The sequence below is a fragment of the Oenanthe melanoleuca genome, chromosome 7, assembly GCF_029582105.1.
Source record: "Oenanthe melanoleuca isolate GR-GAL-2019-014 chromosome 7, OMel1.0, whole genome shotgun sequence".
Taxonomy (NCBI): Eukaryota; Metazoa; Chordata; class Aves; order Passeriformes; family Muscicapidae; genus Oenanthe; species Oenanthe melanoleuca.
Window position 1 is genome coordinate 27,631,530 of NC_079341.1, and position 24,983 is coordinate 27,656,512.

The 24,983-nt window shown below is 40.9% G+C and overlaps 1 protein-coding gene across 3 annotated transcripts in view; it reads left to right on the plus strand.

Annotated features, from left to right (window-relative positions):
• Positions 1-24,983, plus strand: part of KALRN (kalirin RhoGEF kinase) — a 455,469-nt gene that overhangs the window by 304,776 nt on the left and 125,710 nt on the right. For all 3 annotated transcript variants that reach the window (XM_056495829.1, XM_056495830.1, XM_056495831.1), the window contains 17 exons: positions 2,336-2,554; positions 5,431-5,580; positions 6,446-6,560; positions 6,954-7,069; positions 7,658-7,780; positions 10,072-10,254; positions 11,302-11,420; positions 12,557-12,623; positions 13,246-13,355; positions 14,488-14,557; positions 16,218-16,307; positions 19,891-19,983; positions 20,295-20,406; positions 21,542-21,732; positions 22,141-22,242; positions 22,906-23,048; positions 24,179-24,281. In XM_056495829.1, the coding sequence (XP_056351804.1) occupies positions 2,336-2,554; positions 5,431-5,580; positions 6,446-6,560; positions 6,954-7,069; positions 7,658-7,780; positions 10,072-10,254; positions 11,302-11,420; positions 12,557-12,623; positions 13,246-13,355; positions 14,488-14,557; positions 16,218-16,307; positions 19,891-19,983; positions 20,295-20,406; positions 21,542-21,732; positions 22,141-22,242; positions 22,906-23,048; positions 24,179-24,281 (2,106 nt within the window). The remainder of the gene's footprint in view (positions 1-2,335; positions 2,555-5,430; positions 5,581-6,445; positions 6,561-6,953; positions 7,070-7,657; positions 7,781-10,071; positions 10,255-11,301; positions 11,421-12,556; positions 12,624-13,245; positions 13,356-14,487; positions 14,558-16,217; positions 16,308-19,890; positions 19,984-20,294; positions 20,407-21,541; positions 21,733-22,140; positions 22,243-22,905; positions 23,049-24,178; positions 24,282-24,983) is intronic.

The following is a 24,983-nucleotide window of genomic DNA, read 5'->3' on the forward strand; positions in this document are numbered from 1 at the left end:
TAAAGTGATCTGAAATGGGAAAAGTTTGTCAAGTCAGTTTTTTTTTTTCACATCCACAGTTTGCAGGTCATTCTACAGCAATCATTTGTGAATATTTTTTTGCTGAATAATGCTCTCAAACTAAATAATCTTTCATTCAGCTTTCCTTTCATTAACATCAGAAAAGAAACTCATTCCAACCCTCACCCTCAAATAACTGACAAAGAGGCAGAGCGGCAATTTTTAAGAATTGACTGAAACTGCTTTTCCGTATTCATGCTCTGGAGTGACAACACATATTTGACCTGGCCTTTGGAAACTGATTGTGAGCCAATCCATTTGCCTCACTCCCAGGGCCAGGAGGAAGAGCCCCTGCTCTGAGCAGCTTTCCTTTGAATGAGAAGGTGCTGAAGGGCTGAGGTCTGCTCTGAGCAGGGCTCTAAAAAATTCCTAATTAAGCTCAGCCCTTCCTGTATCTCTGTTATTATGAGCAAACCCTATACTCACAGAGTGTGCTCACATCTAAGAAAGAGATTGCTTTCTAGCATTGCTTTTTCCTGTTCCAGCTTAAAAGGTGTGTCTTCTTCCTAAATTATATTAAGTGTTAGCTTTTTGCAGAGAAAAAAAACACCTGAAAAATACCCATATACTTGTAATCTAAACCAAATTTTAAACTCTGCATGTATGGAAATTTGAAGAGATGCCACTGGAGGTGGGAGGTGTGGGGAAGAGGAAGGGATGTCTCCTGGTAAACTTGAAGTCAGTCTATATACATTATTAGCAGTCATGCTAATAAGTATAGAGTTTAAATCTCAGCTAATGACTTATTTTGATCCAGCTCTTCTCAGAGTAAGGAAGGAGCAGCTGTTGCAGCTCCTAAATTAAAAGGAAGAAGTTTTATATCAATTCTGTATGAGCTGGCTGGTACCAAGCTGTGCTGAGCACATCTTGGCAGCCAGCACCAGACAGCAGTGGGGAACAAGACACTCACTGGCTGAGTTATCACAGCTTCTGACACTGGGGTACATTGGTGGTAAATGCAAATTGCAGAGGAAGAAGAGGGTTACACCACAGTAAGGGGAAAATAAGTTTTCAAAAATAAAAGCCAGTAGATTAAATATTTAAAGTATTTAAAGCTCAATATGGGGAAGAGATCAGCAAAGTACACAAGGCAGATTATTCTCTAAAAGTATTCTAGATGTGGAATTGATTTTCAGTTGAAATCCTTCAAAGTCTATTTCAAATAAATATTACAATTCTAACATCAGTAAAGCATATATGGATATTAAATTTAACCAGTTGTTCTTGAACATCTTCCTAAGTTCATGCCAAGTATTAATCCTTTTTGTTTCCTAATAGCTTTCTCTACATTGCATTATTCATCAGTGTATTGCCAGATGATTTCAAGCTTTTTTTCCAGGTTCATGGCTTAGATCATAAAACTATCACATGAGAATTTGTCAGCAGCTGTTACAAATGGGACATAGCACAGAGGAGTCTGAGAGATTTTAGGGCTTCTGTTCAAAAGACTAAAATCAAATACTGGACTTAACCTTGTCTGAACAGTTACTCAGGAGGCTGTGAAGGGATAGGGGCTATTTTAGCAGCCCACAGAGGAAGGTGTAGCCACCACTTGGTAGATCTGAGAGGAGCTGGACTAGGCTGAGGGATGGGGCAGATGAGTCAGTCCTGCCTGAAAAGTGGCTACTGAGTAAACTGGGGAATGGTGAGGGAATGGTTTGACTCTCCCCAGCTCTGCCCTTAAAGGCAGGAGCATAGGTCTAATCTCCAATATGAGTGAACTGACTGTCAGAAATGCATTTTGTAGGGGCTGATACTTGTGATAAAGTTCATGCCCTTTGGTAAGACATGTTTGTATTTTCTGGGGTTGATGTTTTGCACAACTGCACAAGTAAAGCTGCAGATGCCAGGTAAACTGCCAGGCAAGAGCTGAATTAGGGTGATTAGGCCCATAGTTTACTAACTGTTTGGGGTTTGAGTTTTGGGCTGCAGACTGTGTGGGATGCAGTCAGCACTGAGGCTGGGTGAGAGCTCAGCACAAGAGCTGGCAGCACCCAGAATGGGCCCCTGGGAGCCCCACCCATGTTACTGCCCCAGGGGCAGTAGCTGAGCAGAGGAGCCAGCCCATCTTAGCAGTGCTTACATGTTCCAAGCTGTATTAACATGTTGCAAATGAATAACTGAGACTAAAATGCTTTGCAGAAAGTGACTGTTGACTGAAGATAACTCTGCAAATCTTTCACTCTCTCGCATCCCCATGCTCACGCCTCGCTTCACCTTCCTACCATACATCTGGCACATCTGTACAACCTCTCTTTCCTCCCCTCATACACAGTCCCTCTTTCATGCCACTTCCTTACAGAAGACCCACCAGAGTGCCCTGCAGGTCCAGCAGAAGGCTGAGGTGTTGCTGCAGGCTGGACATTACGATGCTGATGCCATCAGGGAATGTGCTGAGAAGGTGGCGCTGCACTGGCAGCAGCTGATGCTGAAGATGGAGGACAGGCTCAAACTCGTCAATGCCTCAGTGGCCTTTTATAAAACCTCTGAGCAGGTGAGCTGGACAGTGTCATTTCTGGGCTATGGTAAATACCAAGTCTGAATCAGTAAAAATTAATTATTTGACAAGCATTTTAACACCCAAAAAAAAAAAAAAAAAACCAACCTAAATGCAAATCAAAAAAACATAACCTCCTCCCCCACAAAAAAGACAAAAAAAGACCAGCAAGCAGTTTGTAATAACTTTCATCTTAAAGTTTTCAGTGTAGCAATATAATTCTTGACAGTGCTATTTTTGTTGGGTTTTTTTCAATTTTTCCCCTTCAAACAGGAATAATTTTTGAAATCCCACTACTTTTGTTTCAAGTTCTTATGAAACTTAGTTTTCAGGAATATAAATCTGCTTTTCCTTGAGAACTGCTTGCAATTAATTAATTGTTACTTTGTGAGCCAATGTTTTCACTAGTTTTTAAATTACCACCATGCCAAAAAAGATGCCACAATTCCAAGGGTTTTCTCCTAAATCCACCTGCAGCACAGATAATTACAGCAGGAACCCATTATATGCTAGCACAACTCTACTTCATTCCAGGTGTTCATGAATTGCAAAACACATTCCAGTTGGCTGCTGGCATGGTGGGATTATTCATCCCTTGCACAAGCAGGTGCCCTTTATTCTGTAGTCAGAGAGAATTAGTGTCACAGTGTGGCTGCTGGAGCAGCCTTGCCTGATGTCATTTACTGCAGCCAGGCAGTTGGTGTTAGCAGGGACACTGCAGGAAACTCTGGTTTTACATAGAAGGCAGCACTGATTGCCAGGACATTTTCTATTGTTACTGGCACACAGTTAGGTCCTCAATTAGAGAACCAGACATGGGAAGATTTTTAGCACAACTAGATATGTCATTAGGGAAAGACTGTACTTTTCCTTAACTTGGAGGCTGTAGAATGATCCTTGGGCTACTTTTTGGTGTCATTTGTTCAGTGTATTTTTAAGATTATTTAAGAGGAATTCATTCCTTGTAATTAATGTATTTCACTGTGGAGAGTTCCAAACAGATTTACAGTCCCAGGTGGATTCAAGATCAGAATAAATTAGTGCTGATGGAGGAGTGTGAGAAATGAAAACTGTAAGGGGATTCATTAGAGCTTTAGACAGTTAAATATGCTGGCCAAAATATGCATTGCCAGTAATTTATCAGTTCAGCCTCTCTTCCTGCTTCCAAGTCTCAGACAAGCATTCTGCAGTGCCCAGCAGTCCATTCATGGGTTGTGTCTGTTCAGCGAATGTGCAGGGCAAAGATGGTTCAGCCTTTGAATGCTCATGAACTCATGCTGCAAGCCTGTCATCTTCTCTTGGGCTGCACAGCTCATCTACAGTCCTTAAGGGTCTGCTCCCTGACTGCCTGACAGTGGAGTGAATAATTTACTGGATCCTGAATTCTCTGAGTATCTAGAAAAAGGAGCTAAAAGAACAGGGAGAGTGTCACATGCAGCCAGACTTTTTCATGCCTGTCTTCCCCAAGTATATTGTGTTCTTGATATTAGTGGTGAAGCCCTGGATTTCAAATAGCCCAGTTTCTCTCTGACTTCATTGATAGCCCATTTTATATTCACTTCTCTCATCACCTTAACAGAAAGATGATATTTGCATGTGCAGAGACAATTCTTTCTGGAAATATGTGAATCCCAGGCAGTCAATTTATTTTCATTATTTAAATTGCCAAAGTCCAGTAGAATGTCAAGATTTTCAAGAAGTAAAATGGAAATGCTTTTCTGTGGCTAAATTACACATGAAGCACTTGTTCTCCAATAAATCTTTGAGGGTGAATGCTGGTTTGCATCCAAGCAAGAAGATGATTTCAGATTGCCAAGTGTATAAGGTCCTTGCATAATGCATAGTGCATAAGCCTGGCAGCAGGATCAGCTATCACCTCACCTTAATTCACCAGTTTTAAAGTGGACTTCAATGTGCTCTTGATCAGAGTCACATGCAAATGGCCTGTGATAGTGTGGATGACTGGGGGGCCATTCTGGAGTCTCCTCCAGACTGTGCTTTTAATCACCTGGGGTCCCCTGAATTACAAATGTGTTCATATTAAAGCAAGAATGAGCAAGGAGAGGATGGACATTGCTACCTGGATCCCAGCAATAACTGACTGAGTCATCTCAGCAGTGGAGTCTGTAGGAAGAGCCCTCTTGGAAAGAAGAAATTTCCACATGTCCTGGAAATCTCTTGCTGTGTCTGCACAGGCTACTGAGAATGTTCTCAGGATCTGCAACATAAAAGACTCAGCCTTGTCTGAGGCAATTGCCTAATTTCTAGGCTGTGTTGGGTTATTTACCTCATTTCCACTATTCTACCAAGATGGAACATATGTGTGTGAGTCCTGTGCAGTGGAGGACCTGCATCCACCCAGGTTGTGACCCTGATTAAAAGTCTATTGGTTTCCATCAGCCTTCAAAAGAACTGTAGAGGGAGCAACTAAAATTCAGCTGAAGAGAATTAGCTCCAGCTTCAGACTTTGTTTCAGGAAAGTATTTAAGCATGTGCTTTTCTTTAAGTATGTGTTAAGTCCTTTGACTTCAGTAGGATTTTAAACACGTTCTGGAGTAGGGATTGTTTCCTGAATGATCCACTGGGGCTGGACTGACCCCTGCCTTGATTCAACCTTTTGTGTTTTCTTCCATTATCCACTAGAAGAGAAGAATGATTTAAAAGCCTTAAATAAGATAAATTTTATCCCAAACAGTAAAGATCCCTACAGGTAAGAAAACCACCTAGATCATTCTGTCTGTTTTACACCCAGTTACCCCCATAGTTACCCATAGCACAAAAATGAAATGTCATTGGTCACAGACTTTTACTGAATGTTCTCCTCCTGGTTTTGGTTGTGGATAACTGAGTTGTTGTGCTCTGGCATGTTTCAGGTGTGCAGTGTGTTAGAGAGTCTGGAGCAGGAATACAGACGGGATGAAGACTGGTGTGGAGGCCGAGATAAACTTGGACCAGCAGCTGAGATAGACCATGTCATCCCTCTGATCAGCAAACATCTGGAACAGAAGGAGGCTTTTCTCAAGGTCTAATTTTAGTTCTCTAATAAATCAGGAAACCTGTCCATTAAGTAGACAATTTAGAGCAGTGTTGGTAAGTTTGAGAGGATGATTTGGCTGTATAAACCATAGGCCAGTTTTACTTTGCTATAGCAGGGGTAATGAGCATTATTATCAATACATATCTCAGACAGATGTCATCAAGACCAATTAGCTGGTGTTTGTACTTGCAGGATGTAATCTGTGCTGGTTCAAAGTTCAGTTCTTAAACTCACACTATAAATGACAGGAATTATACATCATTTTGGTGTTGGCTTATACAAACCATCCAGCATTTCAAATTTTGTCCTCCAAGCCAATAACTTAAGAACTAATAATAACTGAAGCACTTTTGTCTCTGAAAGGCAGCACCAGGATGGAGACAGAAATTTCTTCCTGCCTTCCAGGTGCTGCTCTGGAAGAACAAGGGATCTCCCAGGCTGATAAGTGAACTGTCTGCCAGCCTCCCACCTGCAACTAAAACTGTTACACAACATGAAACTACACTTGCAGTCAAGGCTTAAGAAATTATGCCTCTAGATTTGAAAATTTTTTGAAACAATGAATACTTTTCTTGAGAGATGGGTTAGATTTGGTTAGAGAAAATGTGTGAGGTACCAGTTTTTAGCAAGCAGTTGTTTTATTACTGTCATTAATTTGCCTTAATATAAAAAATGAGCCTCTACATTAAATATTACTCATGTTTTAATACATCTGTGAGACTGATAGTTTATTAGTGAGTTGATTGACTCTTAGCTGAAGTTCTCATCTCCACCTATGAATATAAGCAAGAGCTCCCTTGGTCCCCTCTGCTGTCTTTGCTCACCTGTGCTGGTTTTTGGGGCTGTTCTAGGCGTGCACCCTGGCCCGCAGGAACGCCGAGGTGTTCCTCAAGTACATCCACAGGAACAACGTCAGCATGCCGGGGGTGGCCAGCCACACCAGGGGCCCCGAGCAGCAGGTCAAAGGTTGGTGCTCATGCAGTGACACACTGAAGGGCTGCTTTGCTCCCCCTCTGCAGCGAGCTCCTCCAAAGGCTGCCAATGTGCTCAGAGGCAAACTCTGTTCTGGCATCATTTCCTTTACCAGAGCGCCCTGCAGCTACACTCGCTTGGTGGTGGTTCTTGTGTATGTGGTTTGGGGGTTTGGTTTTGGGTTTTTTTTTTTTTTTTTTTTTTTTTGAGCAGTCCCTTTGAATCAATGCTTGTTTTTAAGAAGTGTGATTTGGGCTCTCTGCATTTGGGAGCAAGGCAAAGTGAATTTAATCATGATTAATCGTGATTAAATTCATCATTTCATGGCTTATTTCTGTGTGCACGCAAGGAATCCCCAGTCATGCAGATGTTTTCCTTTGCCTGCAGCCATTCTGAGTGAGCTGTTGCAGAGGGAGAATCGTGTTCTTCACTTCTGGACCCTGAAGAAGAGGAGATTAGATCAGTGCCAGCAATATGTTGTCTTTGAGCGCAGTGCCAAGCAGGTACTGTGAAAACTCCACCTTGTCCTTCTGTCCTGGCAGTGTGTAAAATCTCCTGTATCCATGAAATGCCTCTTTGTGGAGCTCCTGCTGCAATTTCAACTTGTGTTAAACACTGTAACTTTTGAAAAACATGGCAAAAATAGATTTTAAAACTATTTAACAACAATTCCAAAACCCAACAACGAGATTCACTATTTTTGTCACCTCAGATTAACTTCTGTATTTGTTCACTTGTTTGAAAATAAATATAAGAGCAAACTTGTTTTATTGAGCTATTTCTGAATGATAAAACTGTTTTCCCTGCAGATTTATCTGTATGTAGGTGGAATTCCCTACACTCCTTTTTGTCCTAGGAAACACAGAGTATAATTTTGTATCCTTTCCTGCCTGCTTTCATTATTTTATTCTTTTCATGTGTTCCTAGAAAGTGTTTTAATACACAGAGTATTAAGTCCCAATGCATTTGATAGTCTTTATTTGGCAGTTGGTTTTTTTGTTTTGTTTTGGTTTTTTTTTGTCAGAGGATTAGTTCTTGAATTACAAAACCTGTTTGTTTTGTTTTTCCTTTGGTGTTTTTGACATTCACAGGCCTTAGACTGGATCCAAGAAACTGGTGAATATTACCTCTCTACTCACAACTCCACAGGGGAATCTGCAGAAGAAACTCAGGAACTCCTGAAGGAATATGGGGAATTCAGAGTACCTGCCAAAGTAAACAGTGACTTAAATCTAATTAAGCCATCTGCTTTAGTCTGTATTTATGGTCCTGTTTGAATGCCTTAAATCTCTATAAAAATATTCTCTTGATTTTATAGTTGCCCTCTAGAAGTCGTAGCCCTAAAGATAAATGACTTTTGAGAACTTTTAGTGAGGCATAGGCACAAAAAGGAGGTTTTCTCCACTTTGGTTAGTACTGGTTATAGAAAATTTCTATTTTGATCAGAAGGAAGAGAAAGTCCATTCTGCACACAGAGTTCACATCCATCTAGAAAGACATTCCATCCTCCAACAGTCATTCTAGACTAATTGATCTGAATACATCCAAGGCCACAATGGACTTCTGGTCTCTATCTTCTGTCATTAAAACCACAATTTATCTCAGTAATTCCAGCTGGGTTGATCACAGATGATCATTTATCTCATTAGAAATAATCTGCTGATCCCAACAAATTACTTTAAATAGATGAGTCTTTAAACTCTAGGGTGAACTTTTTTGAATACAAAACTGCATTACCAAGAATATATTAATTTATATGGAGCAATTCTGGGAAATCTGGTGGGGTTTACACCACTGATTGGGTCTGCTTCAGACAAATTAATTCAAACCATAGGTAATTCATAGACAGTGAATCCACAGGGGTATTAACAGTCTGATAAGGATGTAAATTGCAGACTTGGACTGCAGGAAGACCATGGCTTTGGTATTATGTAGTTGCATTTCACTGTGTCCTGAAATTGATCTTCTGTAATCCTTAAATTCCTCCTTAGGCTGTCTGTGCTTGTATGGGTTTGATTCACAGGCTTTGTGGTGTTCTTGTCCCCTTCTCTTAGCTTAGCTTGCATGTTTCTGAAAATGTGAGATAACTAGCAGTGGATGGAAGGTAATTTCTTTGGACAGGACATATACAACATTCTTTTAACTACTTCTGAATTCTAACCACCCATAATTACTCCACCTGAAATTACATTCAACTTCATAATTTAATTTTTATCGGAATAATCCAAATTCATAATGAAGTTTCCAAGCCATTTTGACTCTTGACTTAGCCTGGGATTGAATTTTAGACCTTGTTCATTATTAACCATTACTGGCTGTTTCTTACACTGACATGTCTAAGTCTTGTTCCCTGGGGCTGTCCTGCTGCTCCTACTGCTGATGTAGAATATTTTCACTGCCATGTGCAATCAGGTAAATGCATGTCATTCCCAGACTGATGTTATTCTCAAATTAAGCTGTAGCTGAAAGCCTTCCTGATCCCAGTAACTTTCTGGCCAAACCAATTGTTTGGAACTCAAAATCACCAGTAGCTTTTGGGAATTAATCACCCTTTAAATATGACAGGAAGTTAGATTTGTACATCTCCATACCTAGCCTTGCTTAGGTACTCATTTAATTTGTTAGGATGTTGTCTGATTCAGCCAGATTTTGTGGTGGTGAAATTCCTTGAGTTTAGTTTTGTGTTTGAAATCTGCTGGATGTTTTCTGGTCTGATGTGCCTTTGTCCAGTTGTGATCAGATCACTGGTAATGTTAAGTATCTGACAGTGTGTCTTGCTTCAGGCATGGTGGAACATCCTCTCTGTCTTTGACAACAGTGCCTCATTTCCTGGGATAGACTTGGAATCAGACCTAAAGTTTATAACCAGGACTTTTGTGCCAGTTTTCACTAAGGGCAGTCAGAGCCTAAGTGGAACAGAAAACAGCTCTGGAAGGTTTGGGGGCTCAGTGTGTGCTTTGCAGTTCAGGCATCTTTCAGCTGGTAATGTCCTAACTGGAACTAAAATACCGATGGAGGATTTTATAGTAGACCATGAATTTGGATTTAAATTCTGTTTGTTTTTGAAACAGAGTAGTAATGACTCAAAATCACTTCCTGGGATGATATGTGGTGTATTAATGACCTTCCTACACAGATCTGCAGGTATAGACTCAGAGTAACTTGGTGTATTTTAAAATCTTGTCTTCTACTCCAAGGCTCACCAAAACTAAGCTCTTGCTTATGGGAAGGAGGCATGTATAACTTCCAACATGTTTTATGTGTTTGTGTCTGTGAGGTTTCAAAAACTTGACTTTCTGTCTTCTTCAGCTTTATAAATGTCCTTATAAAAATGTCATTCCTTTCATGTTTTACTGAAAGAGTTTCAAGTGTCTGATTCTGTATAAGATGAAGTGCAGACACTCTTTAATGATGTATAAAAGTTGTGAACTTCTTTTGACTGCTGTGTGAGTTAAAAGCTAAGGAAATAATAATAAAACCTAACCAAGGACCATGTTTTGGGCAGCAAACAAAGGAGAAAGTGAAGCTCCTCATCCAGCTGGCTGACAGCTTTGTAGAAAAAGGACACATACATGCCACTGAAATCAGGAAGTGGGTCACCACCGTGGACAAGCGCTACCGGGACTTCTCTCTCAGGATGGGGAAATACCGCTACTCCCTGGAAAAGGCCCTTGGAATCAACCCAGAGGTACTGCAACACCCTGTCCTGCTGGGGTTCTATACAGAGCCACAGGGCAAGGAGAAGCCTGGGGTATGGATGCTGTTGGTTTTCATGTGCTCTTAGAAACACTGAGAACTGAGCCAGCCCACCTGGCCATGCTCAGAGCTGCTTCTGGAGAAAAGGGGTTAAAGGGTTTTTTGTGGTGGGTCAGTGAGTGAGGAGAGGCAGATGAGGATCAGAAAGATTTTCTAAACAAATGTTTGCACTATTTTTCAGGAGACCATACAGCTTTCAGGAGCAAAGAGGGAAAAAACATTAATTGAATAAAAGTCTGTGTTAATTTTGGTATAAACCATAAATCCTGTTCCCACACCATTCTTTTGCATCAAATTTGAACTTTGACTCCAAGTTTTCATTCTCTCATCCTTTAACTAACAGAAGCAATTGATCCCAAACCTAATCTCTGAACTCTTTTAGGTGAAGTAGAGCATCAGAAGAAGCAAAAATTAGGATTTCTGACTATTCCCTGGCCATAGTATTAAGGGAGAGTGCCAGAATCAGAAACACTTAAAAACCTTTCAGTCAACAAGTCTTTGGAATTAAGTAGCAAGAATAAGGAATAAATCCCCTCACACCCTCAGGGTATTTTTCATGCACTGTTCTTGTAGGGCCTCTAGTTTACACAAAGTTCTAACCAAGCCTGGAAAGGCATTCCAGGTAAATGGCCACTTAAAGTTGTCTCTGCCTGGCACTCTACTTGATCAGACTGTTTTTTATGAAGTCCCAAACTAGACAACTAATTATATATGAAAGAGTAAGGTAATTTAGGCTTTTTTATCAGTATTGATTCCTAGTTAGGAGAAACAGTGAAGATTACAATGAATATAATTCCTGTTTTTTTAAGATTTCTCTCTCAGCTTTTTAACTCTTCTCACAGTAATTCTCTCTAAATTTCCTTCTTTTTGATATTATCTTATTTTTGTCCCTTCTTACCTCTGTGATCTCATGAACATGCTGCACTTTGCACAACAGTAGGATTACAATGAAGTTAAACTCTGTGCTTTTTTCCCCTAGGATAACAAAGACCTGGAACTAGATATCATTCCAGCAAGTCTTTCAGACCGGGAGGTAAAGCTGCGAGATGCAAATCATGAAGTCAATGAGGAAAAAAGGAAGTCAGCCAGAAAGAAAGAGTATGTTCCCAAACACTGTGTCTGCATGGCACATTATCTGCTAAAGAATAATTCTGTGTTGTTTGCATGACCAGAACTGACTGACAGTCCTGTAACTCCTTCCAGCTGCAGAGCTATTGAGATAAGTCTGCAGATGTAGGGCAGTTGTTACTTGTAGGTTAGAGAATTTCAGAAGGTAAAGGTTGAATTTCTCTTGGTTTTAATCAGAAGTTAGAAAGGGAAAGTAGTGAGTCAAGAACTTGGATTGACCCTGATGTTGTGGAGTTGCTAATTTCTTTCTGGTTGTATGTAAAAAGTAACATGAGCAGGAAAAAAATAAAGATAATTTTTAGGAGTCTAAGTATTATCTAAACAGTGACCCAAGAGTCCATGTGAAGTTTAGGTTCAAATTTCATCAAGTGTAGGACTGAGAGAACCAGAAATAGTTCATATTAGAGGAAATACTTGAGAAGTGCTTGTTGCACTTAAATCCAGTTTTCACAGTATTCTGTCTTATTTTTTGTGTAAGAATATTGGGAAAGTATTTCTCAGCCCTCTGGAATTGTACTGCAGGTCATGATTGATAAGAAACCACTTACACTTTAGAAAATGTTACCCTTGCTCTGCCTGTGGCAAATTTGCAAAACAGGAATTCCAACTTTGAGGGGCCCAGCCTCAGGCTCTACAGCTGCCATTATTGCACTTCACAGCATCTGGATTTTCTCTGGCCAGATACTAAGCTGTTGAAGTCTCTTCAAAGTAGTGGTGCCTCCCAAATCCATCTGTGTGGCCTCTGAAGGTAACTGACTGTCAGCAAAGATGCAAATGTTATTGGGGAATCACAATTCCTTAATCCTGAGAAAGATCTGATAGTTAAGCATGGACTTGTATATGGTAAATCCCCTGGACTCAGGGTTGCAGGAATACAATTTAATAGGATTTTGTGCAGAAAATATTTTTTAAAAATAACTGTACAAGGGACTGGAGTATGACTTGGTATTTTTGGTCATGGACCTGAAAGGTGCAAAGTAAGGCAGCTGTAGGTCTAGGGTAGAAATACCCTTATTCCTTAAAACAACAGGAGGATTTTTTTTTTCCTGTTCATTGTAGAAATGTCTATAATGTCCAAAACATCTAAAATAATCCCCTTTTTTCAGATTCATTATGGCTGAGCTGCTGCAGACAGAGAAAGCTTATGTCAGGGATTTACATGAATGTTTAGAGGTAAGTTATTGCCCAGGAGTCTTCAGTATTTCCTGGAAGTATTTTCTTGGTGTTGTCCTCTGCAGTGGGGATGTTCCCTTTAATATACAGTCTGTGCACATTGATTCACAGAGCCTTCCCTTAAGGATTCAAATCTATTCCTTTGAATCATCTCATACTAGAGAAACTTCTGGATTTGCACAGTCAAATACCTCTCCTGGCTGTACAGCAGGGTGTTCCTAAAGTGATTGGTGATATTCAGGGCAAAAACCAGAGTGTAATTCAGTGAAATCTGTCATCTTTCACATTCCTGCAGTCTGACAGAGATTTTGATATATCTAATGCTACTGAAGTGGCAAATCTGGCTTATCCTTCAGCTGTTTCTGCCTGCAGTTTTTGGACACCATCAGGTGGACAGTAAAGACAGGTGTTGTTGTCATGTTTCTGCTTTTTCCTCAGACAATTTCAAAGCACTTTGAATTTCTCTGGAGAGCTTCCTGTCATATTGGAAATTTATTTTTTTAGCTTGCCTATTTAATCTCAAAGTACACAGTTCCTTTTTAGCCTTTGGCAATAAAGCAGGGAGATCTAGTCTTTTCCACTGCATTTATTCACAAAATTAAGAGTTTCTGGTGTCTTCCAGACTTACCTTTGGGAAATGACAAGTGGAGTGGAAGAAATACCAGCTGGGATCCTTAATAAAGAACACATCATCTTTGGCAATATTCAGGAGATTTATGACTTCCATAACAAGTAAGTTTTTCTTAACAGTTCTGCTAATGTTTAGGCACTTGTGCATCTCTGTGGTGTCTGCAGAGAACCCTACAGTACAGTGCACACCTGAGTGTAAAGTAGTTGATCCAAATTTTCAAAATAATGTTTGATTTTTTGTTTTGGTTTGGTTTTTTGGGTTTTTTTTGTACAAAGATGAATTGCAAACTTCACCTTCAGCTGATTAAAAATGTTATACCAATGCTTTGCAGTCTGATCAATGCTTTCCATCTCACAGCACGAGATCTAGTCTGGACATTTGCCTGTCAAAAATATGATCTTGAAAAACACCAAAGGGAGAAAGTGGAATTTTTGGCACGAGCTGGGTTAATAAGTAGCTTTCTGCCACTTCTTGGGGACTTTCTGTTCTTAATCTGTAACTAACAGTACTCCATCTTGTTAAGATAAGACTGTACCAGATCAGCACAGAGGGCATTGTTTCCATGGAATAAAGGGAATGCATCAACAGTTATAAACTTAACATTTAGGGGTGCTGGTCCAACAAGTTCAGTCTGAATTCCAAATTTGACTTCAGGTTACACTTTAAAAACAAATTAGAGAATCCTCCCCTGTTCTAGGAGGAGCAGCTGAAGAAACTGTTTCATATTCTTCTTTCCATCAGGCATTGTACAGGGCTCTGTCTGCAAACAAGTGTAGCTTGTGGTACAAGCTGTTCAGAGAAAGTTGATTAAAAAAAAAAAAAAATCTGTATTTTGGAAGTTTACTGCTTACCTATGAAATGCTGAGCTTTTTTAAGTTGTTGTCCTTTGTCCAGTGTGCTGAGTTGGGTGTTGGGAATCTGGCAGCTTTGGGTTTCCCTTATTTCTCTTTGGACCACTACACAACTCTTTGAAGATCTATGTTCAAATAGAACAGTCCTGAGCACACTGACTCCCTGCTAGGGGTTGCCTCTGTTTCCTTTCTGGTGGAGCTGGGCATGACTGCACTCAAAAAACAAAGCACTCCTTGGCAAGTGACACTTTTTCTGCTGGACACTTGGGTAGCCTCATAATCAAGATATTAGTATTGATCATTAGCACTGATTACCTCATTGGTTATCCTCATCTCCTGGTATTTGACTGTAACTAATTACATTGGTGTCTTCATTTTTCAGCATTTTTCTAAAGGAGCTGGAGAAGTATGAACAACTGCCTGAGGATGTGGGCCACTGCTTTGTCACCTGGGTAATGAGGCTGCTGCTTCTCATTATTTATTCAAATTAATTCCTCCAGCACAGATGGGAACAAGCTGGCAATAGGTGCAAGGGTTGTGTCCCCAGTGAAAATGAGATTAGGAGCCAGTCTGGAGCTACAACTGCTTTGTCCTTCACCTGCCCCAGGGGGAAAGTTCCCACCCTTCTCCTCAGCAAGAGTGTGAGGGCATTCCAGAGCCTCTCTCCTTGTCCTGTACTGACCAGCACAGCTTTTATTTACCTCTGCTCTCTTTAGCAGAACTTCAAACCAAACCTGTTTTTAGGGGTGACATTCATTCCCCTGTGAAAGGCCCTGGGAGGACAGACATTTAAAAATCTTAATATACCTTCCTTAAAGAATTTTAGTCATGCCATGAGAGCTCCACAAAGGCATGGAGAACATATTTTATCAACATTTTTTCTCCAGAAATTAGTGTCAAATTTCTGAGCCACTGTGCTCTCTCATTTCATTATGCAATGCCAGGATAATTTCCAACAGGACTTTGAAATCTTGATGCAGAGTCTTTGTGAGCATAGGAGGCTCAGGGAATTTGCTACAGCAATTTATCTGTGTGAAAGCTGTCCTCTTTTCAAAATATTTACCAGTCAAGTCAGCCATCTTTGTATTTTGTCTGATTTTTTATTTATATATCAAAGCAAAGAATTAGTATTTTAAGAGTAAAGATAGAATATTTTCATTTATCAAAAATATGAGCATTTTAGATTATTTCAGGTGGGCTTTTAATTTAAAAGCATATCACAAGTCTTGAGGAAATGGATTCAGAAATATTGTTTACAAAGAATATGTTACCTGTTTAGGAAAGATGAATGCATTTATGTATCATTCTCTGCAAAGTCTTCATGGTACTGTAAGATACTGCTGCATCTCAGCAAAGATGCATGTCCAGAGCTGTGTGTGTGGTTACAGATATACATCCAAAACTGCCTGCACAAGTGCAGGATCCTATTGTTTAAATATCTGGAATAAAAATATGCAATAGCAATAAAGGAAAACATCCTCCTTTTCTATTTGCCTCCCTCTTCTTGAGACCAGAGTACATTAGTAAGAGGTGGGAGCCCACAGATGTTTTTAATTTCTGCTTAAAATAAACAAATTAGGAAATAAAATGCAAAACACCCTAGCACAACATAAAATTTGAGCCACTGAAGTTTGAACCAAAGTAGGAAAGGCAAGTCTGGGCCAAGGGTCACAAATTTGAAATAAAAAGTGTTGGCTCGTGCCAGTTTAAAATTGGTAAGTCACTTGTCCAGTTTCTAAACTGGCTTTATCTTCAAGAAGGTGATAGAGTTAACACTTCACAACTGAGTTTTGAGACCTTCAAATTCTTGTGTAACATTCTTAGACCTCTTAGGAATCATTTTACAGCTGGATAAAAGATTTAGGCCTTCCCTCTGTGATATCTGTTAAAGAAAGCCTCCCACAGCCCCCAGAACTGCTCAAGTGAGGTATGACCCTTAAAGCCTTCTGCTATAATTTGCAATTCTTGTGCTGCTTGGTAGCAAAGGTGGGAGTGGTAGTGGGTGTGTGGGAGAGACTTGTCACCTGTATTTATCCTGGTGTGCCTTAATAAAAACTTGTGGGAGCAGAGAAATAGCTTATCATGCTTTTCCCTTGCTGTTTGTTTTCACAGGCAGATAAATTTCAGATGTATGTCACCTACTGCAAAAACAAGCCTGACTCCAGCCAGCTCATCCTGGAACATGCAGGGACTTTCTTTGATGTAAGCAGCCATTGCTGTTTTCCTTCCACACACCTGGTGCAGCTGAAACACCTCTTTTTTACAGCTATGGGTTCCTTTCTGTGCCTTGGCATTTGGGTTTTTCATTCCACTGAAATATCACGTGCTGTGAGAACTGATAGGCTGTGGTGTGGTGTGTGCTGAGGTGTGGAGACACACATTCTTATGGGAGCCTTTGGGCATTTTTCAGACCCAATCCATTCTAAAGATCTCATTTAGATGTAATCTCTGTTTCTGGTTAGTGAGCAAATGAAAATCTCAGATTCCATTATATATTTTGACCTGAAATCCCTAAATCTAAAATGAGCTCCTATCCTTATGTTCTGCAAACTCTACCCAGCCTATTCCACATTTACTTCATTATGCTAATAAGGAATTCCATTGACTCCAATTAGACTATTTCCCATGCAAGCACTAAAACCAGTGATAGATTTTTTTAGGCTCCAATTCCAATTTTGTAGGCTGAGAAAAATTTTTCAAGTTTTTTAGTACCTTCAAACCAAGCTCTTCCTCTTATTTAACCTCATCCATTTTGTCATGCATGTCAGCTACCTTGTAGCTTGAATTAGTCATCTTCTGGGGGGTAAAAAAAACAAAAAAAAAAAAAAATGAAAAAAGAAAAGGAAAATAAAGTGCTAAAACCTCTCTTCCAAAGCACTGAAGGTGTTTGCAAATGTAAGAGATCAGCAGGATCCAAGCTGTGATGGAGTTGGCAGCTGACATAAATCAGCTCCTCTGGAGCTCGTTCGTGCCAATGGTTACAGCATTTCAGTCTCACCCGGCAGTGAAAGGTCTCTCCTGAGCGATGAGCACCTTTTCCCTTTGCTTTCTGGTCTAAAAGCCGAGTGGACCTGAAGGGGTTTTCCAGGAGGTGGCGCTTGAGCCTCTCGAATGGTTTGAACTGGTTGGGGACTGGAGGCTCGGAGCCGCCTTGGTGTCCATCTGTGTCTGCACAGGTTAAAAGCTTTTCCTCTCTGCATGGGCTGGAAAGCTGCCTGATATTGCTCAGTAGTGAGTATTCGTGTGTCAGCATCTGCTGTTTTGCCAGGGGGAGGTGTTTGCCTTCCATCACCCAGTGATGCCTGTGCAAAAAGAGAAAGCTGACCATCCCCCCCAAAAATCCTCAAGGAGGCACTCAGTGTGAGTGACTAAGGTAATGCACAGAACCTGCAGATCCTCCTTACCTTGATCTTGGAGTGGCAGTGGTTCAGGGGTAGGACAGCCTGGCACAAGGAATACAGAGAAAATAGATGTTTCTTTTTTCCAGGCAGAACCTGGAATTACCCAAAACCCTGATGATGAGAGTGAATTATCTAGAATAACACCCCTTAGTAAGAAGCCTGCTTGAAAATCACAAGTGTTCCTCAAATTTCATAAACTTTCATGGAAAGCCACCTTTGTGGTTACAAGCAGTCCCAGTAAATTGTTTGAACCCTTCAAGCCCATGGAAAACTTACAGCTACAGGGCTCACTGTATGGATTAGCTGATTAGGAGAAGGAACAAAGATAGGTTACACATCTCATTTGAAACCATGAAGAGAAATACAAGCAATGCTGAGAGCTGGGATGTTCTCAGGATGTAAGTGAAGCCATGTAGAGAAAAGCAATTTATTTTTTGAACCAGCTGAAACAGGTGGAAAACAATGCACAAACTCTCAACTGTGAAATGTGCTTAGTTTATCCTACAGCATTAGTCTAATAAAGCATAAAGATTACCATCTTCCCTTCCTACAGATGGTGCTCTGTTTATAAAATCCAGAAGTTGTTGGTATGGTTATATTAGCTGGAAATTGCACAGGGAATGAAAATGGTGTGTTTATTCTGACTTAACTGCAGTAGACTTTACTCCTTCAGTTTTTGTGTCTGCCTTGTTCATCATTACGTGAAATTGTGTTCTTTATTCATCAGATTCAAAGATAAATGATGCATGCCATGTTCAGCAAATTTTAGTATTTGTAAAACCACATACTTTAGGCTAGCCAAGTATATTTTTGATTACCAACATATGTTAGCTGTCAACTTCAATTGGTAGAATCAGCATGTTATTGAGGTAATCAAGTTGATTTTAGTGTCTTTAGCTAAGCAAGCTTTGATCTTTGGGACAGAATTTGGTTGAGACATGTACATGCTTCTGCTATTTGGAATACTTTTTTTTGCTTTTAATCTTGGAAAAGATCTGGTTCTATATTCAGGAAGCCACAGGGCACTTTAGATTCACCTGGCCAGCATGGAACATGGCAAAGCAAAAACAAGTGTACTTTTCCAGCTCCAGGAAGTTCACAGCCGTGGCCGAGGTCTCTCTGGCTCCTGCAGTTCTGAATTGAGTCTCAGCCATGTGCTCTGCAGGCACAGCTCCTCTGTGAAGTCAGCTATGACTCAGCTCCATGCAAAATCAGAGCCCCTTCCCTTCTGGGTCTTCTTCATGGCACCAGAACCATTAAAAAAAAAAAAGTTTCTAGTAAAAGCAACCAAACCAACAAACCAAAAATTTGTTGGCACGTTCTGTGAAAAGTGGATGGTTTTCCATCCCAGCATGAAGACAAACACTGGAGCTAAAGAGAGGCAGTAACCTCCCTAGCACTCAGCAGAAAATCAGATTGTATACAAAAGGAAAATCTCTGTTCTTGGCAGCTCTTCTCCCTTCATCTTCCACAACTTCTTCACTTTACAGTTGCAAATTTACACTCCAGTATCTGCAGAAAAGTCCCATTCCCCTTTTCCATTTGCTCCCTTAGGAGTCAAGGATTTCCTGGTGCCCAGGAGCAAGGCAAGGCATGGCCAGGGCCTGGCAGACAAAAGGGTTTCCAATGTGTTCTATTTCAGCAGAGAATCTGCCCCTGTAGGGCATGAGTTTGGAGTCTTTTAGATGGCTAAATATGTTCATTAGGGTCCTGTAGGATTTTCAGGAGCTCCTAACTTCCCCTAGAGGAACTGGGGGGAGCCAGCTGAGCCCTTTGCAGCCCTCAGCAGGTCTGTGATGTCTCCAGAAATTCATGAGCACATCACACTGATCAGCCCAGACATTTTGGTTGAGGTTCAGGTGATGAAACAGAAGTCCTCAGTGCTGTAACAGGTATCATAAGGGGATATCTCTCCTGGCAGATAGAGCAGCTCTGGCAGCCCTGTGTCAGACCTGTTATTCCCATGTGGATATTTCAGCTACCCCAGGGCTCTCAAATGGGACTCAATGCCTATGTTTAGACAGCTAAATTACACCCTACTCATGCAATTTAATGTCATTTCATTTTAATTGAATGTTAAGATTCTGCTTTTAGCCTTCATAGCTAGGGGAAACCAGATGACATGACAGGTAAGTCATACTTAAATCAAGGCCTGTTTACTCAGCAGAGCTTTAGCTTGACCTGCAGTTTAAGTGGCCTTAGGGGGACTTTGCAGTTCACTGCCAGCCTCACTGAAACCACACTTACATGCATGTGAGCTTAAAGAGAGTTAAACATCTAAACATAGAATGCATGGATCCAGAGCTAAAATTAGTTATGGGTGGTTCTGTCTGGCAGGGGGTTTATAGTTTTCCATGGCTGACCGCTGTTTTTATCCCTTCTAGGAAATTCAGCAAAGACATGGTCTGGCCAACTCCATCTCTTCTTATTTAATCAAGCCTGTCCAGAGGATCACAAAATACCAGCTCCTGCTGAAGGTACCTCAGTGAGCTGCACAGATCAACTTGTGCAGAGCAAGTTCACAGGTGTAATGAGTTGTCTTTTGCTTAAGGGAGCTGTAAGCATAGATCCCCAGAAATCTTCCAAGGGCACAGTCTCCCTTGAGAGCACCTTGTTTTGTCTTGTGTTATAGTGGCTCCCATGTGACCCCCACTATTTGTGAGCATTCACAGTGGGGTTTGCTGCAGTTCAGCTTTCTCCTGGCTCTGCAGCAGCTTGCAGGGAGCAAGGAGCACAGCTGGGTGTGAAGTGGATCAGTTTGTTTATGGGTGTCTGCATTGCTCCTTAGGAACTGCTGACCTGCTGTGAGGAGGGCAAAGGGGAGCTGAAGGATGGTCTGGAGGTGATGCTCAGTGTCCCAAAGAAGGCCAACGATGCAATGCACGTCAGCATGCTGGAAGGTGGGCAGGGGCCAGGGCAGGGGGACCTGCTGGGAAATGCAGTTGATAATAACTTGGGGGGAGTTAGTACAGGTTGATTGTAGCAATAGTGTTGTTTCATCAGAATTTTTAGGTGCCTCCTGGCTCCTTTCTGATATTTCTACAAAAGTCTTAAATAAAGCTGGCTAGGAAGTTTGGGGGGCAGGAGAGGAGGGGAGGTATTTATCTGTATCTTCTGTGAGTGTATATGTGTACATATGTGTGTGCATGTATGCATATGCAATGTATGTATATATATATATATATATTTATTTTTTTTTAGCTAAAACATTCCTTCTCCATTAAACAAAATAATCCCCTCCTGAAACAGTATCAGTTTAGCTGCTGACAGCTGTAAAAATTATTGGATGAAAATATTTCATAATACTGTTTCAACATTTCAAAAGTTCTGGTTTTCTGAATAAAAACAGCTTGTGTTTCAAAATGTTAGCATAGTTATGCCAACAATTTAGAAAGAAGCATTAAAAATATTTTAAAGCTACAGAAAAAAAGTTTGATTGGTACAAAGTGAAGTCTTTTATTGGCTTATTATTGTGTAGAGTGTTTCTGAAATGTAAAAATTTTATTCTGAGATGCTTTATTGTGTCTCACACATTTTCTTGGCCTGGGAAAATTATTTCCAGCTCGGCTTGATGAAAAACAAGCGAAAAAAGGAACTGGTGCCAGTAGCCAGGCAGCACAATAAGCCCAGGTGATTAAAATTGCAGGAGAACAAACTGAATTTGTAATGTAAAGTGCATAGGATTTCTTGCAATGCAGTCTGTGTACAGTAACCACCACTGAAACCTTCATATTATTTTTGAGTAATTATTACAACACTTCAGCAGCAGCCTCATTTAGCACATATGATATATTTGACCTCTGATGAAGTAACTACATCACTGCAGTAGAAAAAAAAAAAAGGAAAAAGAAAAATATTATCACTGGGGCAATAGATAAACATCATTGTCCTTTCAGAATATGAAAAAAAAAAAAAAAAAAAGAAAAAAAAAGAAGAAGAGAAAGACCCTTTTATTTCAAGTCTTTACTACTCTGGTGTTTCTGTGAATTGCTTGTCCCAAGAAAAAATGCAAATGATTTTATTTTGTGGTTTTAGGGTTTGATGAGAACCTGGATGTCCAGGGAGAGCTGATTCTTCAGGATTCCTTCCAAGTGTGGGATCCCAAGTCTCTCATTCGGAAAGGCCGTGAGAGGCATTTGTTTCTCTTTGAAATCTCTTTGGTGTTTAGCAAAGAGATCAAAGATTCTTCAGGACACACGAAATATGTTTACAAGAACAAGTTACTGGTAGGTGTGGCTGCAAAGAAAATGTCTGGGTGTTGTGTTTTTGTAGGTAGAAGTGGTGTTTTGGAGGCTCACATGTCCCCTGCTGGGTTGAGGATATTCCTGCCCCTGGAAGGGCTGGCCCTGAGTCCTGCAGGACTCACCTGGAAGTCAGCCTGCAGTGAGTCTGAGAGGTGTCAGGCAGTGAGGTGTAAAAGGGTGGGGGGAAATGCCAGCAGGATCACTCCAGCCATTCACTGCCCTGCCACCCCAGAGCTTTTCTGTTTCTTTTATCTGTGTATAGCAAACAGAGATAAGATCCCGTTCCCCTACCCATCCCAGCCTCCCCACTTCTTCCTACGAGTCCAAAGTTGTCTGGACTCATGAAGCTTCATATATATGAAATCTTTCATCATCTCTCTTCCACACTAGACCTCAGAACTGGGAGTGACTGAACATGTTGAAGGAGATCCCTGCAAATTTGCTTTGTGGTCTGGACGAACACCATCCTCAGACAATAAAACGGTGCTGAAAGTAAGTGTTTTCTATTTATTTTCTTTACCTTTAGCACTTCTAGCTCAGTCCTTGGGAGTCCTGAATGAAAGGTCAGGCTTTTCCCTCCTGATGTTCACATGGCTCCCATGTCTGCCTGTGGGGTCATGCCTGCATCAGGAGCTCTGAGGCCTCAGTAGCACTTGGACAGTTGTGCAGCCTTGCTGGAATTGCATCTCCTCTTGCAGCCTGGGTTCAGCAGCTGCACATGACACAGGGCAGGGCTCAGGGTGTTTGGCTGGGAGGTGTAATTCTCTTAGTCCTTTCCATTGGGCTTGTCAACAGCCAGCCTGTTCCACAGAGCTGCACAGCTGACAGCCTGTTCTGTCAGTGAGTCTCTGCTGAAGAATCCATGTTACACTTGTTTCATCTCAGGAAATCCCAGCTGTGCACTGATAACCTGTTTCCCCTCTACAGAGCATGCTGTATTGCTGGCATTAAAGGTATTTATCCAGAGCTTAGCTGCTTTGCTGCTGCTTGCCAAGTAGCTCTGGTCAGAATGCTCTCAGTTCCCTGGGGTCACCAGGTACTCCAGCAGTGCAGCAGGGAGGACAAACAGTTAATCATGGCATTCACCAGCTGACCATGACTCCTCTACATGAGAACATGGTAAAGTCTCTGTCTTTCTGCCTTGTGAAACTTTAGGCATCCAGTATTGAAACAAAACAGGAATGGATCAAAAACATCCGGGAAGTTATTCAGGAAAGGATCATTCATCTGAAAGGAGCTCTGAAAGAGCCCATCCAGCTCCCCAAGACACCAGCAAAGCAGAGGAACAACAGCAGAAGGTAACTGCAGTCACTGCCCACAACATGAAACCACTTGTGTTTTCTCAACCCACAGCAATGTGGTGTCTGTGGACTTTTTACTGATTCTTACTGTAGTCAAGCAGTTTTCATTGTCTCTGCTTTTTTTATGTTGTCCTGGCAAAAGTAGATAGAAATCTTTTTTATGATATACATACAAAGATCTTTCATTTTATGCTCCCAAGTATAGAAAGAAACAGTAAAAATTCTTTGGAGTCTAAGGTTATAGTTCTCTTCTGAAGTAGATTTTACTTCTTCACATTTGAGTAAAGCCAGATTTTTTCCTTGTTTGGCACATTTAATTGTTTGGCAATTGAAATCATAGTTGATCCTAACAATACATTGAAGAATATATAGTGAATAATCTGTATTTCATCATCAAATACAAACTTGTTTCAGCCTGTCAAGTAATATTAAATTTTTTTTTGTCAACTTGTTCAATCCTGAATTAAATAGAAATTATAGAAAATGAATTGTTCTTTTTCTGATGTGGCATTCCCAAAAGCCACCTGTAATTTGAGCATCTTCATTTCCTCATCAAATTTTATCCCTTTTACTTCAGGCTGTTTTATAGAGACATTCAAAGCAAAAATAACCAAGTCACCCAGGAGACCTGTAGCAAAGCAGAGATCCAGACATTTCCTCTAAGAACATGGTCCAGTACAAAAGTTTTCTTGTACAGAATGGAGACATACTTTTGCTTTGTCCCTAAGGATATATTTTGTATTATTTAAATATTTACTTTGAGAGACCAATAAACATTTATGATAATTTTATCTGTACAGCCAAAGGGAAGAAAACAGCCTCAGTGAGGTAAATAGGTAGAGCTCTATACTGTCATTATCTGTATTTGGATAGAATCTTTATGGCTTAGTATTAAATTCCTGAAGAAATTTAAACAAATGTTGTGATTATCTGCACATCCAATCCCCGTGGCTGAGGGTGACATCATTCTAAATTGCAAGAGCTCTACAGCATCATGGCTGCCTCAGTGGGAGAATTTTATTACAATCCAGCTCTGTCCTGCTGACTCAGCACTTAACTCCACTGTAAGGCTGTCTCATTGGTGGTGTGTCAGGAATGTCATTGTTCCCCAATCACATCTCTTGCAGAGATGGAATAGATGATGCAGACAGCCAAGGGGATGGCAGCAGTCAACCTGACACCATTTCCATTGCCTCCAGGACATCACAGAACACAGTGGACAGTGATAAGGTAGGACTGAAATGTGAAAATGTGTGGCAGGTAATAACCCCCAGAGAAATGTAAGTGAAAAGCAGAATAGAAGGCAAAAGAAGGCAGCCTCTCTTCTGAGTGAGCTGAAACTTGTGTTCCCCTTTGCTAGGTTATTAAAACCCATCCTGTTTTTGTGTGCTCTCAGTACTGCTCTTCTCCAGGGTAACATCTCTGTTACTGCTGCTTGTTTGTGGTTAATACACAGAGGTTCAACTGGCTCTGAAGAAACAGCCCAGAGCAACCTTTTCTTGCCTAGTAAATCTTGTCCTGTGAGATCCAGCTTCTGAGTGAGCAAACAGCTGCTAATGTTACAAATTTCCCTCTGAGCTGAAATCAGTTGTTTGTTGGAGGGAATGCAGGTACTTACACACCAATTAATGCAGCAACACTGGGATCCTGGCTGGTATCTTGAGAGCCTGGGAAACCTACCAATTGCAGAGACTGATTCTGGACCCCTCTCCTGACAGCCATATGCTGGAGCATATGGATGGCCCTGAGGCACGCTAGATTCTGTTGGAATGCTGCACACTGATGGCACCTATGTACTTGTCATTTTACTTGTCAGACAGTCTGAGGATGCCTCACTCCGATTTGTCACCCTGATGCCTCCAGCTGTGCTTTTCTACTGCATTAGCAGTTGATTGTAGGAGGAAATGGGCAGTTAACAAATACCTTAGCTAC